The sequence below is a fragment of the Trichechus manatus genome, unplaced genomic scaffold, assembly GCF_000243295.1.
Source record: "Trichechus manatus latirostris isolate Lorelei unplaced genomic scaffold, TriManLat1.0 scaffold00035, whole genome shotgun sequence".
Taxonomy (NCBI): Eukaryota; Metazoa; Chordata; class Mammalia; order Sirenia; family Trichechidae; genus Trichechus; species Trichechus manatus.
In genome coordinates, this window is record NW_004443971.1 from 8,919,587 (window position 1) to 8,937,442 (window position 17,856).

General features: G+C 41.2%; 1 protein-coding gene across 5 annotated transcripts in view; it reads right to left on the bottom strand.

The window, feature by feature from the left end:
* The window catches only part of SRGAP2 (SLIT-ROBO Rho GTPase activating protein 2), a 330,724-nt gene that overhangs the window by 70,326 nt on the left and 242,542 nt on the right, over nucleotides 1–17,856 (bottom strand). For all 5 annotated transcript variants that reach the window (XM_023730300.1, XM_023730301.1, XM_004375212.3 and 2 more), the window contains exon 11: nucleotides 723–807. In XM_023730300.1, coding sequence (XP_023586068.1) covers nucleotides 723–807 — 85 coding nt within the window. The remainder of the gene's footprint in view (nucleotides 1–722; nucleotides 808–17,856) is intronic.

Consider the following 17,856-nt stretch of genomic DNA (forward strand, 5'->3'; position numbering starts at 1 on the left):
GTGCCAATAAACCCTGGGGAAACTTCTCTTTTAACCTTCTCGTTCTGTTTGACAGCTGAGGAGAGAAAAGCCAGAGTGCCAGTCCAGTTCTCTGCCTCGCTACTTTCCAGGATCTGGTTAAAATCATCCTACCAGACGAGACGAGACAGTTCATTCAGCACCACGGCTTCAGCAGGGCCCAAGCAGAGAGGGCTGCCACTTCACCAGCATCAGGACCCCTTAGGGCAGAAGGGAACCAACGCTCTACCTTGAAGCTTCAGAAAGCAGGAGTCTGTTCATCACCCTTGCCTTTGAGAATCCTTGCCTCTCCTCGGGTAGCTGGTAGCTCATCTCACAGCTCCCTACCTTCTGGCTGCAGCCTCAGTCCTGCCACAGAGGAACTGGGGGTTCTATCACAGTGTCAGGAGAGTAAATAACCCATCAGCCCCTTCACCCTAATTGTGGCAGAGGAGGTGGAGAGGGGCCCGGCTGGGGAGCAGGCACGCTCCATTTAAACAAATGGATGATGCACATTAGTGCTTCATTAAGCACTGACCTCTTCTCATTACCCAAGCAGTAATTTGGGGCATGTGCTCCCACATCAAACAAGCTAGGAAAAGAAATATATTCATCTAACAAGCTCAGGCCCACTGGGCTTACGATGGAGGTGTGTGTTCAGCAATAAAGCTCAGGGCTCAGCCTTCACCTCTCTGCCAAACCTCCAGCAGAGTTCCCACACTCACTTTCTCCCAGGGTTTTCTGGAGCAGGTCGTGCTTGGCTTGTAACTTGGTGATGAGGTTCCTGCCCTCCAGGTACTCCTTCATTTTCTGTAAGGGAGGAGAATGAGAAAGAGCAATCAGACTCCTGAAGAAAAAAAAAGAAAGAAAAGAAAAAAAAACAAAAAAAAAAAAACCCAAAAAATCACAGCTGCTCAGATCTACAATTCCTTTTTTAGGAGGTCATTCAGTTTCTGGTCCAATTTCCATCAGGTCCATTTTTAATTTCTTTAGGCCCTGAGCATCTGGGAAACGGCTGATTTTTATAGTGGATAAGTATTCTGCTCTATGTTTTTCTGAGAGCTCCATGTTGGCCAGTGTAAAAAATTGTCTTCTAGAGCCCGTTATTCACGTCCTTCGGTTCTACTGATGACGAGAATGGAGGGTTGATGGGCTCACTGAGCCTGTCTTCTCGGTGTAAGGACACACACCTGCCACCTGTCCCCTCCACTGACATCCAGCCTCACCCTGGTCCCTCCCAGCATGCTTTCCTGCACACCAGGAGCAAGGTCAATGACAGGCTCAGTTCCTGCCTCAGCTGTAAGGCTGGCATGTACAGTGGTGTCATCTTTGTCCTGGGCATATACTAATCAGCCTCTTACTCTATTCTGCATTGAGTCTTTACGGAAAGTGTGGGATTTCTAAGCACTCAGAGGAAGGGGCTGCCACCCCGCACTTGCATACACACACGCTCACAGTTCCAGACACAGATGAGGTTATTTATGGAAATGCGATCCTATCTGCTTCAATGATCAAAATAAGATTGCTGTGCTACAGTTCCTGATTTGACTGTTCCCAACTCTAGTCTGCTCAGTGAGTCTCTACTGTATTTCCCCAGATGAAAATTCATCAGATCTTCCAAATGATAATAATATTATCTTTATCCCCATTTTACAGACAAGGACACTGAGGCTTAGAGAAATTAAGTAAGTTCCTCAAGATCAAGCAGCTAGTGAGTGGTGGAGCCATATTTAAACATATACAGTTGTACAACACAGCACATGCTCTTAACCATTATGATAAAATGCTTGACCAATTATGGTACAGTGCAGGAGAAGGAGAGAAGCAGAAACTTTATGGTATTAATATTTATATAAGTGTAGCAATTCACAGTTTTTAAAACACTTTAGGAGGCCCTGTGTGGTACAAAGCGTTAAGCACTTGACTGCTAAATGAAAGGTTGGTAGTTTAAACTGTGAAACAGCCTCTAAAAATCTAGGTGCTTGGCCTAAGGAGAGGCTTCTGCAAAAGATGTAGGCCGGACTCCATTTTATTGTTCACTGCCCATTCTGAGCTGACTCTCAAAAGTCAGCGAGCCAGAATACCTCAGGAAGCCTGCAGGCTCCCTGCCCCTCCTTTCCTCTCACAGCATGCTCCCAGGAAGGATACTTACTCAGGCTGGCTCCAAAGTATCCATAGACTAACAAGATGTTAACTTACTCAAACTTTACAATGGACAAAACAATGCATAAGAGGTCTCATAATGGGCTAGCGTCTGTTAAAGCATGAATTTGTAAATGTTGACCAATCAGAATTTTTCCTTGTAAGTTCTTGAATTTTCTGTACTTAAACTCTATGAAAAATTCCTTTCACTGGAGTACTTTGGTGAATTCTCACTAAGTGCTGCCCAATCTGGATCGCTCTATACTTTCAATAAAACTCTCTAATTTTAACAGAGATCTCAGTTTGCTCTTTGACATTTCTTGAAGTCAGAATAGTGGGATTTGAAGGTGCCTTATCTTCAGTGACCCTGAGAGCCCACTGAACTCATCTGTCTCCACAGACTCTTGGGAATTGCTAAGGTAAGCCCTCTTGAATTTTGAGCTCCACTTTCTTGTGTCGAGCTTTTTGAGACTTATTGAAGGATTCTGGTTTTGTTTTTTCCTTGTCTGTTTCATTTTGTCTTGTCTGTTTTCATTCTGGTCTTGCTACAATTTTTGCCTCCACTAGTGGCAGTAGTGTGAGGTTCTGGGCAACTTATTGGGCAAGTTTTCAAGTTTGTGAAATCTTGTTCCATAAGATTTTGTTTAGTGTGAGAGTCCTAAACTTTGAACAAAAATCAAAATTTCTTTGAAAATGGGAAATGCCATATCCAGGGGCAATATGGAATTCCCTTCTGGGACTCCTGCCCAATATATAGACAAGCACCATGGCTCTGCCACCTGTTTGTACCTAGCTGCTTGGCATAACCTTACTAAGGATAGTCTGGACAATATGTGGCCATTTTGGAGTTCTTCTGAATTATCTAAATTGAGTTTTCTGCACAGTAAATTAGAAAAGAAAGGCTCCTGAATTAAGCAGAAACAATGGGATGCCTATTTTAATTGGTATTTTGAAGCATCCAGAAGACATGTGAGAGTCAAATCGCTTCACTGCAGGAAAATGTTTCTAAATTAACTAAACAAAATAAGGAATTGCAATGCCAGATTTCTGTTCGAACTACCCAAGTTGTCCTGGGACCGACTGCTCCTTTGCCAGTTGCCTCTCCTTTGTATCCTTCTCTGCTTTCTTGCTTCTCTGATATTACTAAAGATTCCTCTAATAACGCTTTGTCCAAACTCCCTTTTTTCTCCAAAGAACCTACTGGAAACATAAAGCCTACTCCCAAAATGCCTTTTAAAGTCTGTCCCAGTGTGGATGTTGAGGATCCTCTCCACATTACTTTTACCCCATGGACATGCTCAGAATTACATAAACTTGTTAAAGATTTCCCAAAACTGCAGAAAGACCCTTACAAGCTTACTGAGGAATTTAGAATCCTTGTTGAGGCTTACCAGCCTGGATTCCCTGATTTGTATCAATTGGTCCCATGATAACTGGGCCAGGGTAGGCCTAATTGTGGTTAGAACAGACTGAATGGAGAAATTTCAAAGATAGCCTACCTCTAGATCTGAATAGAACACCTACCTAACTGTTAGAAGACTCTCAGGCTATCAGTAAAAGATTGCTAGAGGCCATTCCAAAGGCTTTTCCTCCAATAATAGATTGGACAAAAATTCACTCTTGCATAAAAAACAAAGATGAAATTGTTTATGATTACCAGACTAAATGATTTCAAAGGTTTGCTGAACATTCTGGGATTGATGCATCATCCCCTGGGGCTACAGAAGCTTTTAATGCAGTATTCTTATCAGGGTTCAAACCTGAACTTTCTGCCTTACTAAAAAGGCATTGGTTAGATTGGAAGCCAGCTCCCATTGCTGAGCTGGCCAGTTTAGCTCATGAACTTTCTCAGACCTTGGAGACTAAACAGATGTCCAAGGTAAATAAATTAATGGCCTTACAACTCCAACAATTACAGTCTCCTAACCAGAAAAATAAATCCAAGCCCTCTGGAGGCACTAAATCCGGAACTTGCAATTATTGCAAAAAATTCGAACATTGGACAAAAGACTGCTATAAGTTAAAGAACAACCAAAAGAAAAAGTCCAAACAAGAGACCCTTCAGTCAGATATGGAATGAAGGGGCTCCAGGGAGAAAACAGGGGCCTTTCCTTTTGTGGTATTAAATACGTAAAGACAGACTACCATGCATATTAATGGAGAATCTTGCAAATTTTTAATTGACACTAGAGTAACACTGTCTGCAATTAACCCCACATGTTTCAAAAGCCTCTGCCCCAGAGTACTAAAACTACAAAAACTGTGGGGGTTACAAATTAAGAACAAAGTTTAATTCATTCAAAACCTGTTCCTATTTCCCTTGGCCCTATGAAGATTTACATTCCTTTCTGCTTAGCCCTGACACTCCTGTTAATTTGTTGGGATGCGACTTTTTGTCTAAATGGGTCTATCATTTACAATTTTCAGAAAAAGGAGAAATATTATTAAGCCCGCCAGATCCCCTGAAAACCTCTAATGAGGGATGTGAATCAGAAGTAATTCAAGGGGAAGGAGTTGCTTGCTGGTTGCAAGTATTAGTCATGCACAAAGATAATTTAACCTCCTCTAACCCATTTCCCTCTGAACTTTTCTCATTAATTCCTGAAACCTTATGGGCCACCATACATACTGATGTGGGGTGAGTCTTATCAGCAGAACCCATTAAACATTCAGGTAGACACCTCCTAGCTTTTACAAACACTCCCTCAATACCCTCTTAAATGAGAAGCTAAAGAAGGATTAGCCCCTATTATCCAGGACTTCCTTTCTAAAGGATTAACTGTTTTCTGCACCAGCCATTGTAACACCTCTGTACTCCCTGTTAAGAAACCTAACAAGAGGCTGGAAGTTTGTTTGGGATTTGCAGGCTATCAACCACATTGTTATTCCTAGATTTCCAGAAGCTCCAAATTCTCATTTACTACTTTCTAATGCATCTCCAGATGCTATACATTCTTACTGTAATTGATCTTTGTAGTGTTTTTTTCTGCATTCCTGTACATCCTCGGAGCCAGTATTTGTTTTCCTTGGGAGAATCAACAATTTACCTGGACTGTGATGTTCCAGGGTTTTATCAAATCTCCCACTTACTTTTCTCAAATCTTACATGTGGATTTACAAGCCGCAAATGTCGATGATCTACCGGTATGTTCACCTCACAACAGGCTTGCCTTGAAAATAGTATAATCTTGTTAAAACATTTAGCTTCCAGAGGGCATAAAGTTTCTAAAGAAAAACTACAATTGGCCTAGGCTTCTGTTAAGTATTTAGGTCATTTGATTTCTGTAGAAGGCCATTTCTATTGATCCTAAGTGGAAAGAAACTATTTTTGCTTTTCTTATCCCCCAAACCAAGAAACAACTATGTGGGTTTCTAGGGCTTTGAGGCTACTGTAGAACTTGGATTCCAAATTCCTCCTTGTTGTCTCAGCCCCTATATAAATATTTAAAGACCTCCAAACCAGATTCCTTTCAAATTGCACTGGAGGATCAGAAAGTTGTAACTAAACTGAAAGAAGTTCTAAAAACTACACCTGCACTTGGCTTTCCTATCACCTAGATTTTTCTCTGTTTATACATGAAGCTTTTGGGAATGCTTTAGGAGTTTTAACTCAGAACCATGGAGAACATCAGAGGCCAATAGTCTATTACAGTCTGCAGTTTAACCCTGTAGGTAAAGGGTACCCTCCCTGCCTCAGAGCTGTTGCTGCCACAGCTAAACTAGTTGAAAACACTGAAGATATAGTGCTGAGAAATTTTCTAAATATTTATGTTCCCATGCAGTATCTGCTATACTTAACTCTGCTTTGACCCAACATCTTTCTACCAGTCAACTCACTTCCTATGAAGTGCTCCTCCTGGCCTCACCTAATATTAGACTGTATTCTGTGGCTTGTTTAAATCCTGCCACTCTCCCTCCAGAAAACTGATAATAAGGACTATCCAACACATGATTGTTTAAATTTAACTGAACAGCTTTTAACTCCTCGAAAATACTTAAGAGAAACTCCTTTGGCTAATCCTGATTTAGTTTTATTTGTTGATGGCTCCTATTTGAAACATGATCCCACTAGCTCTCTATCAGACTGGATATGCCATCACAACCTCTGCTGAGGTTCTTGATAGTCAAGCTCTTCCCAAAGCTACTTCAGCCCCACAAGCTGAACTGATCACTCTTACCAGAGCCTGTAAATTAGCCTCAGGGAAATCCGTGAATATTTATACAGATTTGAGATATGACTTAAGAATTATTTGTGATTTTGGCATGGTATGAAAAACACAGAGGATTTCTAACCTCTTCCAGAACTGCTATAAGAAATGGAACTTTAGTAGCAGACCTTTTAGCTCTTTACTACTCCCCTCTGAGATTACTGTAATAAAAATACAAGCTCAGCAACCTAAAGGAGTCCCTAAGACTACAGAGATAAGAGGGAATAACCTTGCTGATAAAGTAAACAAACAAGCTGCCTCTCAAGTTATCTTAGTCCTAATGAAAACAAAAAAGGGAGATTACCCTGATTTGTTAATAATCACCCTAATGAATTAATTTTACAAAAATTAATTAAAAAAACCAACAATTAGCTAAAACTGAGGAAACTGAAAAATGGAAGAAAGCAGATTGTTCTCAGGATCCCATAACCAAATTATGATTAGGGCCTGATCAGAAGCTTGTCTTACCTAAGTCATTTCATGTTCCTATGTTAAAAATTCTCCATGAAGGATCCCATTTAGGATGAGATAAAATAATTGAAATTTTGAAAGAAATACTGGTGGGGACGATTTTTTTTGAGGCCGCTAAGTATGTTGTCTCTCACTGCTCTATTTGTTCCTGCTATAACCCAGGCAAATCTTTGAAAGTTTCACCTGGAAAATACCCATTACCTTCAGGACCTATGCTTGAATGGCAATTAGATTTTATCTAGCTTCCACCTTCAAATGGTTATAAATATGTATTAGTGGTGATCTGCAGATTTTCACATTGGGTAGAGGCCTTTCCTAGTCACCATGCCACTGCAACCTTTGTAGCTAAGAAACTTCTTGAAAACAAAATCCCCACTTGAGGAGCACCAACGATACTTTGCAGTGACAAGGGAATCCATTTTACTTGACAGGTTATTAGAGATATATGTAGGATTTTTCCTGTCTATCAAAGACTCCACTGCCCTCATCATTGCCAATATTCTGGGCTAGTAGACAGTAATAGTGGAATAATAAAAATCCAATTAGCCAAGCTTTCTGAGTCCTTAAGCTTATCCTGGACTAAGGTTTTTCTCTTGGTCCTTCTAAATTTGAGGTCCACTCCATTTGTACCACATAAGTTAATCCCACATGAAATTACTACTGGAAGGCCTATGACTTTCTCTCCCTCAGTTTTCAATTATTTTGACTCCAATGTAATTCAACATGAATTACTAAAATATTGTCAATCATTAATGCAGTACTCTAAAAAATACTTGTCACAAGTTAAAGAAGCTTTTAATAAACAAAATTTAGAATTACCCAGACTACTTACTATTGATCCAGGTGACGATGTACATTGGAAAAGATATCAGTTGAAAGATCATCTTGAACCTCACTGGAAAGGACCATACCTAGCCCTTCTTACTAACCCTTGTGCCACTAAATTATAGGGAGTTAAAACTTGGATCCATCTATCTCAGTTAAAGAAGATTAAAGCCCCTGCCTGGACTGTTAAACCTTCACAAGGACTTAAACTTAAGTTCAAACATCCTTGTGGCCAGAAGCAGATGATGCCAGAAGTAGACAGCTCCTCCCAAGATCATGGAACAGACCTCATGCAAGTTATTGAAATTACTGAACTTTGTTTTCAAGATTGCCTTATTTTACAAGCTTGAGTTTATTGACTGGTAAGAACTTTTATGCAGACTACTGACATTTTTGTGATTGGCTTCATACTTATAGGTATCCTTCTATTGATTGCTGTGCTACACTTTGCTGGTATTATCCCTTGTTTTAATATCCTTTTTTCCATGCAAATAACTGAAGGAGAAGTTTGCTTTATCATAGTTATTACTTTATGGTATTTGCCTTACTGTATTATTTTTTAGTTAGCATTCTCACACTGTGAAGCCTTTCTTAAGTATTCTCTCACTGTATATTGTGACTCTTACTGATGCCTGGCATGATAATGGCTTTGTCAGATTAGCTCAGTCAATAGCTAGTGCCGGTAATCTAACTGTCGAATTTGCCATCAAATCCCCAAATCTGGACATACGAATTCAGACTCTTTAGCTATGCCTGTGTTTAACTATAGCTCTGTACCTGATTCTATTACTTAACACGTCCTTTAAATGGGCTGTATGTGTCAGGTTGTGGCACCCTCCAGAATTAACAAGTTCCTAGGTTTCTTGTTTCAGTTTAACTCAACACCTTCAAGTTAATGATACAGAGGAAAACTGTACCAAAAATACAAGGAAGTTTTACCCATGCACTGATTGGTCGCTTATACACCCAAGGAATACCAGATATCTTCAAACTCTTATACAAGGACCTTGCAACAGTACCAAAGGAAAGCCATCCTTTTGCCATGGCATCTACATATTGGGGGCTATTGTCTATTTGTAATAACTCATTGATTGAAAAATGGCTCAAAAAAGTCAACTAAACCATCCCTTCTCCACAAAGTGACATTGGAAATAATGTGATTTGTGCTCTTTATGGATATATATTTTTATTTGTGGTAGATCAAAATACCCCACTAAGAAAAACCCAAATCTGAATAATGAACCCTATGCTTGGGCACTACCATGCCTAAATGGTTTAAACATGACATGTCGATGTGCATTTGGCTTTTTAGGGGTTCCCCCTAAAAGTGTATACTGGAGAAAGTGTATACTGGACTAATGATCTGAAACCCTTTTCTGTACACAAAAGGAATGATGAAACCCCATAATGGACAGGCCTGGGGACAGCTGGGTGTTCCTCTGAGCTCTCCTACCAGTTGTTGACATCCCCAAACTTGAAAAATCCATTTGGGATTTGCTTGCTACTATGCTCCAGATAACTAATGAACTAGCCAATAGCACAGAAACACAACAAAAATCTTTAAACTCTCTTAGCAAAGTTACATTGGATAATAAAATTGCCCTTGATTTACTTCTAGCACAAGGAGGAGTTTGTGCAATTGCTAATACCACTTGTACCTGGATAAATACAACAGGAGAAGAACAAGATCTTAAACAAGTTTGCCAGAAAGTTACATGGCTTTAACTACCCCCTATCCCCAACAACAATTTTCTCGATATTTTCAGTTGGCTACCTATTGAAATTGGCTGTTGGTTATATTTAAGTTTACAAACTGGATTATTCTCTTAATCATCATAATAATTATTATAGGATTAATCAAATGTTTCATGAAATGTTTATCAAATGCCTGTACTCACAATGCAACACTACTTGCTACGCAAAAGATCATGTATTTTGAAGAAACGATTCCTTAGAGAATAGTTTGGCTCTTCATCTTGGCAGATGCCCTCTCTCCCAAGTATTCCTATTAATTCAGCCCTGCTCTGACATACCCTTCATAAAAGATCACAGAAGCAGAGGTCCAAGCTACGGCATAGCAAAGACAGAACAGATGGTGCCTGGATACCTTTCGTGGAGAGCGTCTGGGTATTAAAAGCCTATTTTAAATAGGCAGCCATCTCATAAATGCAAGGAAAATAAGTCTATGCAGAAGAAGACACTCTTATAATGGTGATCAGCAAATTTCTATAGAAATTCTTGATCAGAAGGGGGTGGGTTGTGAAGGAGCCCCCCAAAATCTAGGTGCTTGGCCTAAGGAGAGTGTTCTGCCAAAGATGTAGGCTGGACTCCATTTTGTTGTTTACTGCTCATTCTGAGCTGTCTCTCAAAAGCCAGCTAGCAAGAATACCTCAGGAAGCCTGTGGGCTCGCCTCCCTTCCTCTCACAGCATGCTCCCAGGAAGGATACTTACTCAGGCTGGCCACCAAAATATCTATAGACTAACAAGATGTTAACTGACTCAAACTTTGTGGTTAACAAAACAATACTTAAGAGATCTCATAATTGTCTGGTATCTGTTAAAGTATGATTTTGTAAATGTCAACAAATCAGAATTTTTCCTTGTAAGTTCCTGAATTTTCTGTACTTAAACTCTATGAAAAATTCCTTTCACTGGAGTACTTTGGTGAATTCTCACTAAGTGCTGCCCAATCCGGATCGCTTTATTCCTTTAATAAATCTCTTTGCTTTAATTTTTAACAGAGACTCCAGTTTGCTTTTTGACGAAACCTACTCAGAGACACCTCAGAAGACAGGCCTGGTGATCTGCTTCTGAAAAGTCACAGCCTTGAAACTTTATGGAGCACAGTTCTACTCTGCAACACATGGGGTCTCCATGAGTCAGAATCAACTCAACGTCAACTGTTTTTTTTTTTTTTTTTAAGCATTTTAGCACGTATTCTCACACACATTTGACTCTCACGATGACTCTGTACAACACAGAGGGAAGATATGATTATTTTTTTATTTCAGATGAGATGATGATCTTGGGGAAAGGAGCTGTCAAATAAATTGCTGAGTGTTGCTAGGTAATTAGTTGTAGTTTCAGGCCTGGACCCCAAGCCTTTGGACTCTTAACAAGACGTATTTCCCATTCTATCCTATAACTGTTCATGGGGATCTTAGTTTGTCTTGGTTATCTACTGCTGCAATTGTTCAGCTGCTGAATCAAGGATCATTTGCCCATTTCTAAACTCAGAAGCATTCCCAGAGTGTGATCCCTGAATCACTAGTGGTATGTGCAATAGTTTAGTAAGTGGATGTTGTTGTTGTGTGCCATCAAGTTGATTCTGACTCATAGCAACCGTATGGTGACCTTACAGGACAGAGGAGAACTGCTCCATAGGGTTTCCTAGGCTGTAATCTTTATGGCAGCAGATCATTGAGTCTTTTCTCCCATGGAGTCTCTGGTGGGTTTGAACTGGTGACCTTTTGCTTAGCAGCCAAGCGCTTAACCACCGCGCCACCTAGGCTCCTGGTAAGTGGATAGAACATCTTAAATTGTGATAGTTATGTCTTTCTTTTAATGTGTATTAAGCAAAAAGTGTAATTATACATCTGTGAAATAAAATTAATAAAAGACATCTTACTTTGATTTCAAGGGGTTTGTTTCTCTTACCCACAAGCCCAAAATTAACTGTAAAAACCTGACCCAAAACTGATCTTGCCTGCAGTCTTGTTCACTTGTGTTTCACCCAAAACTGTTAATCTAGTTTGCAGTATTGTTTACTTGTCCTCCCATCCCCTTTAAAAGAGTAGTCAATAATAAACCCATCACTTAATGATTTAATGAAAAAGACTGTGTGCTCCCTTAGTTTTAATTTCAAGAGGTCTCAAAGTTACAAACAAGTAAATAGCCAGGTTTTCCAAAGATACTTTTTTTAAGTACTTTGTCACCATGGAAACTTGTATTCATTAAGCAAAAAAAAAAGAAAAACACACATACCTAAAGGTTTGTGCAGATGAATGCCCCCTACCGGCCAGGCCGGAGACTGTCTAGTATCTACTCCCTCCCATTCCACCCCAACTCCTACTAGGCCAGAGACCACCTAGTTTCTTGATGCCAGTTAATCTCAGTTAAGGGGGTGGGCACGATTAAATCAATCACGTTAAGATTAGCCAATGGTTGATTTTCTATCCTACTCCCTCCTCTTCTCTTTATAAGCATCATTGTAAAGAGCCAACATTGAGTCATTCTTTTTTTTTTCTTCTTAGAATCAGAACAGTCTCCCTATTATACCCATTGCTGTTGAGTCAATTCCAACTCATAGTGACCCTATACGACAGAGTACAACTGCCCCCACAGGGTTTCCAAAGCTATAATCTTTACAGAAGCAGACTGCCATATCTTTCTCCCATGGTGTGGCTGGTGGGTTCAAACCGTCAACCTTTTGGTTAGTGGCCAAGTGCTTAACCACTGCACCACTAGGCCTCCTAGGCAGCCTCCCTATATGCATACAGAATACTACTGGAATAAACCCAACGTTTTAATTTCTTGTGGTTTGATTTTTTTTTTTAAACACATCAAATATTTGATTTCATAGCTATTATTACTTAGAAGAAGGACTGATAGAAAAGGTGAAAAAGTGTAAGTTACTTTTACTCTGAATTTTTCATACATTTGAACTTTTTATCAATAGCTTTATTATACACACACACGTTTAAAAACGAAGAAAAGCTATGGCTTTCTCTGGTTGCAGTCCCTGGCCCTGTCTTGCTCACACAGATGTTCCTGTGTAAGCTCTGCAAATCTCCATGGCAGCACTTCTCACACAGCGCTGTCACTGAGGGCTTATCACTCACATGTCTTTCTTCCAGAATGCCTCCTCCCTATGGTCAAAGACCACGTCATTCATTATTCTTTGCACCCTTGTTGCTTAGTACCGTGCCCAGCAGATAGTAGACACTCAATAAATGCATAAGAATGAGTAAATAAACGAAGTCTCACTCTCCTCTGGATAGAACCTTCCTCAGCAGTAACAAGCCAAGCCTCTAAGTGTGCTCTTCCCCTCTAAATTAAATGTAAAACAAACAAGACCAAATCATTTCTGCTGCCTTATTCAGGACCTGGTCCTGTCCCCTGCTCCTTTGTGCTTTTGTACGAGAACATCTGCATGAAAATAGGCTCCATTGTCACCTTCCCCCTTCTATCTGCTCCAGCTGCCAGCTCATCTGCTGTCAGTCTTCCCTGGGTGATAGCTTAATCCCAAACCTATGCCTAATTGTGAGGCTTGGAACAGTACTTTAGGGCCTAAAACCAACCCAAGCCAAACCCATTGCCGTCGAGTCAATTCCGACTCATAGCAACCCTATAAGACAGACTAGAACTGCCCCACAGGATTTCCAAGGAGTGCCTGGCGGATTCGAATTGTCGACCTTTTGGTTAGCAGCTGTAGCTCTTAAACACTGCACCACCAGGGTTTCCCTTTAGGGCCTAGAGGTGAAAAATCCTCAGGAAACATCTACTGCTAACAACTCAACCGTCCAAGGCCTCTCATTGGAAGATTTCCCTAGGAGATTCTAAGGAGGAAAAAAAAAATCACCAAGAAACTGTAATCTTCAAAATAAGACTAGACTGCTCAGAAAACAGCCAAAATTCTGAAAGGAGGTAAATGCAAATTCCTTCCTCACATTCACATTTCTACTTGTGATTCTGGAAATGTGTGTGTGTGTTTTTCATTCATGTTCACAGTTCACAAGTTAACTCTGGCTGTCACTCGGTGACCCATTAAAACAACAACCTGATAAAGAGGTGTGATGGATTACCTTTGTGAGTTCCATTAAATCCTGAAGGATGAAAACTGTGTCAAATATGACCTGCATCCCTAACACTGGGTGGAAACAATGGCTGCGAGTTTTCTGTCTAGGTAAGCTGGGTATGGGAGGAAGGTAAGGCTCCCATCCTGCCTCCTGCAGAGCTGGCTGGCATGTTATTTATCACCTCCCAGTTCCACCCATGAAGTCAGCACTCATCTGTATGAGAGATAAGCTAGGGATAAATGACCTTGCTTTTACTGGAGGAGTGCAGTTAGAAGGCTTCAGCTGCTGGACAGACACACAGAGAAAGGAAGTAAGAAAGCTGAAGGCAAGGGAGGAATAGTGGCTTTTTGATGATTTCTAGAGACCAGGGGGCCAGGAAAGGAGCTGCTTACATGGAATCTCAAAATCTCTTCCTTGGGAAACTGATTGTCCTTTACAAAACCAAACCAGCTGCTGTCGAGTCAATTCTGACTCATGGCAACGCCATGTACGTCAGAGTAGAACTGTGCTCCACAAGGCTTTCGATGGCTGATTTTTGGGAAATAGATCACCAGGCCTTTCTTTTGAGGTGTCTCTGGGTGGACTCAAACCTCCAAGCTTTCAGTTAGCAGCTAAGGGCGTTAACTGTTTGCACCACCCAGGGACTCCGATTCTCCTTTATAGAGCCTCCGAAAGGAATGCAGCCCTGCTAGCACCTTGATTTTAGCCCAGTGAGACCATTCTGGACTTCTGCAATACGGAACTGTAAGACAATAAATTTGCAATTTTTGGTCGTAGTTGAAATAAAGTGTGGTCTACTTGACCTGTCTCCCCCCAAAAAAATTCCTTCCTTGGGGAATACGGGTCACTTTCCTTCATCAAAGCGTTTTCTAATATTCTTACCTTCCCTGTTGCTGTCGAGTCGATTCCAACTCATAGTGACCCTATAGGATGGGTAGAACTGCGCCATAGAGTTTCCAGGGAGCACCTGGTGGATTCGAACTGCTGACTTTTTGGTTAGCAGCCAAGCTCTTAACCACTACGCCATCAGGGCTCCACTTCTAATATTAGGTAATTAATTTTCTTTCATTCCACTACCCGCACCCTGCTTCCCTCACCAAGCACTCAAGAGTAAAGGGATGATCTGAAGTTTTCCTCAATGCAGGAGCAAAAGAAAGGGTAGTGTTTCATTCTAGGAAACGCACAGACCACCATAATAAAATCAAGCTCCTGACATACAGTCTGACGAGTATCACCCCCCAGCCTTTCTACTTAATATTATCAGACAGAGAATTTCTTCAAAAAGTAGGGAAGTAAAGAGGCTATTGGGTGGGGTTTTTTTTCTGGCCAATGTGAAACTTCAATTCAATTTTTAATAAGTACTAGGAATAATCTCATTAATTGATTTTTAAATAATTACTAATTCCTAGTGTCAACAATAAGCTTTATTTATTGGAAAGTATTAATATCTTTTCTTCCTGAGCCCTCCCCTACAGACATTTTAGTTGTAGTAAAATGAAAAGCCAAAGTTAGAATATCCCAGTCCTACCACTTCCTAACTCTCCTAACCTTGGGCAAGTCACTTAACCTCCCTGAGTCTGTTTCCCCATCTGAAAAATAGAGATAATAACACCTTTTCCACAAGGTTTTTGAGGATGAAATGGGATAACAAGCATGCCTGTGATTAGCACAGTCAGGCACACAGCAGGTACTCAAAAAAATGTTCCATATATCTAAATCACCCGCTCAGTTAACCTAAAAGTTCTCTCCTGTAGTGGTAAAATAAGGAGCCCTGGAGGCACAGTGTCTAAAGCGATAGACTGCGAACCGGAAGGTTGGCAGTTCGAAACCATCAGCGGCTCCTCAGGATAAAGATGTGGCAGTCTGCTTCATAGAGATTTACAGCCTTGGAAACCCTATGGGGTCACTAAGAGTTGGAATCCACCGGACAGCAGTGGTTGGGGGTGGGGGGTGGGCTTAACAGTGTCCCCCAAAAGACTTGACCAAGTCCTAATCTGCACCTGTGAATGCGACCTTATTTGGAAACGGCCGTCTTTGCAGATGTAAGTAAATTAAGGATCTCAGGATGAGATCATCCCGGATGACCCTAAACCCAAACCAAACCCACTGCCATCCAGTCGGTTCCGACTCATAGTGACCCTATGGGACAGAGTAGAACTGCTCCATAGGGTTTCCAAGGAGCAGCTGGTAGACTCGAACTGCCAACCTTTTAGTTAGCAACTGAGCTCTTTAACCACTGTGCCACCAGGGCCCCGGATGACCCTGGTGGGCCCTAAATCCAGTGACTGGTGCCCTTCTAAGAGAAAGGAGGGGGAGGTCTGAGACACAGACACAGAAAGCAGAAAAGGAAGTGAAGATGGAGGCAGAAATTGAAGCGATGCAAGTTAAAGACCAAAGAATGCAGGCCACCACCACAAGGCTGGAGAGAGGCCTGGAATGGATTCCCCCTCAGACTCTCCCAAAGGAACGAACCCTGCGGACACCTTGATTTCAGACTCTGGCCTCCAGAACTGTGAGTGAGTACACTGCTGTGGTTTTAAGCCACGCAGTTTGTGGTAATTTGTTACGGCAGCCCCTAGGAAGTGAATACGCTTCCCTCTAGTTCTTAGTTTTGTGCTAATACATGCGAAAGCTGAATGAAAGCAGGTTTCTGGCCCTTGAAAAATAATAAGAGGCAAAAGAATGCTTTTCAAATTTAATTTTCAAAAATCTCTTGCTTTAAATACTCTCTTACTATGGGGATATAAAACTCATGGGACCTCACTTAGGTCTTGGATTTAATTTGTGTCAACCCACTGCAGCAAGGGAGAGGGGTGGGCGGGTGCAGTAAGCTATGTCGAGCCAGCCCCATGAGCAGATATACACAGATGTCATTATTGTGGCTGCTTCCCCACCACACAGGCGCTCTGACATTTCCCCTCCTCCCTGTCAATGTTTAAAGCAGGAAACAGCTGTCAGACAGAATGCATAATTGACTAAACCTTAAATGCGAGCACATCTTCCCAGTTTAATTGACAGGATTGGGGCATTCGTTCATTTGTACCTGCTTAATACACATTTACCAAGTGCCTGCACAGTGCAAGGAGCAGGGGAATACCAAGCTAAAAAAGGATCTTGGAATACAAGTTCCAATCTAGTGGTCTACAGCACTGCCCTGAAGGCAAAGGTACCATCTCTTTTAACTACTGTTGTTTTTGTTAGCGGCTGTTGAGTCAGCCCCTGACTCATGGTGACCCCATGCACAATGGAACGAAGCACTGCCTGGTCCTGCACCACCCCCATGATTGGTTGTGGATCACACTGTTGTGATCCATAGAGTTTTCACTGGCTGATTTTGGAAGTAGGTTACCAGGTTTTCTTTCTAGTCCATCTTAGTCTGAAAGTTCTGCTGAAATCTGTTCAGCATCATAGCAACATGCAAGCCTCCACTGACGGACAGTGGTGGCTACACTTAAGGTGCACTGGCTAGGAATTAAATCCTGGTCTCTTACATGGAAGGCAACAGTTCTGCCACTGAACCACCACCGTCCTCTATTATTACCTTGCCCAAACCTGTCCCCAAGAATTCAAGTAGTCTACTTTGTTTATTTTATCAGCCTTCGTTCTTAACCCCTGCCCCCATACAAGAACCCTAGAAGAATTATTCAGGAAATACTTAAGAGAAATGTCAGCCTATGAGGTTTTGACAATCCTTAGCTAACCAGTGAGCTTTACTGCCCACCAGCAAGGAATCAATTAAATCAACGAAGGTATATCATACAATGGAACTCTGTGTAGCCGTTAAAAAAAGAGGCAGATCTTTTTGCACTAATATGAAAATAATATGGAAAATGAACTCAGTGAAAAAAACCAAGATGAATAGTATGAGCTGTATACTCCTATCAGTATCTTTTTAAAGGATATTTATAGATAAGTAAGTGGTTGCCTAGGCATAGAGTATCTCAGGAAGGACACAGGAAAAACTGGTTTCAGTCACCAGCAGAGGGGAGAGAAAACGGGAGTCGGGGATGGGAAGGAGCATTGTTTTTTGGTAGACTTTTTCTTGAGATTTTTGCATACATATATATTTTCATTTTATTAATCTTTAGGTCAAAGTTGACAGCGGAAATTAATTTCTCATTCAAAAATTTACACACAAATTGTTTTGTGACATGGTTGCAATCCCCACAATGTGTCAGCATTCTCTCCCTTTCCACCCTGAGTTCCCTGTGTCCATTTGTCCAGTTTTCCTGTCCCTTCCTGCCTTCTCGTCTTTGCTTTTGGGCAGGTGTTGCCCATCTGGTCTCACATATTTGTTGGAACTGAGAACCACGTTTGTCGCGTGTGCTATTTTTTGTTTTATAGGACAGTCTAATCTTTGGCTAAAAGTGGGCTTTGGGAGTGGTTTCAGTTCTGAGTGAGGAGAGTATCTGGG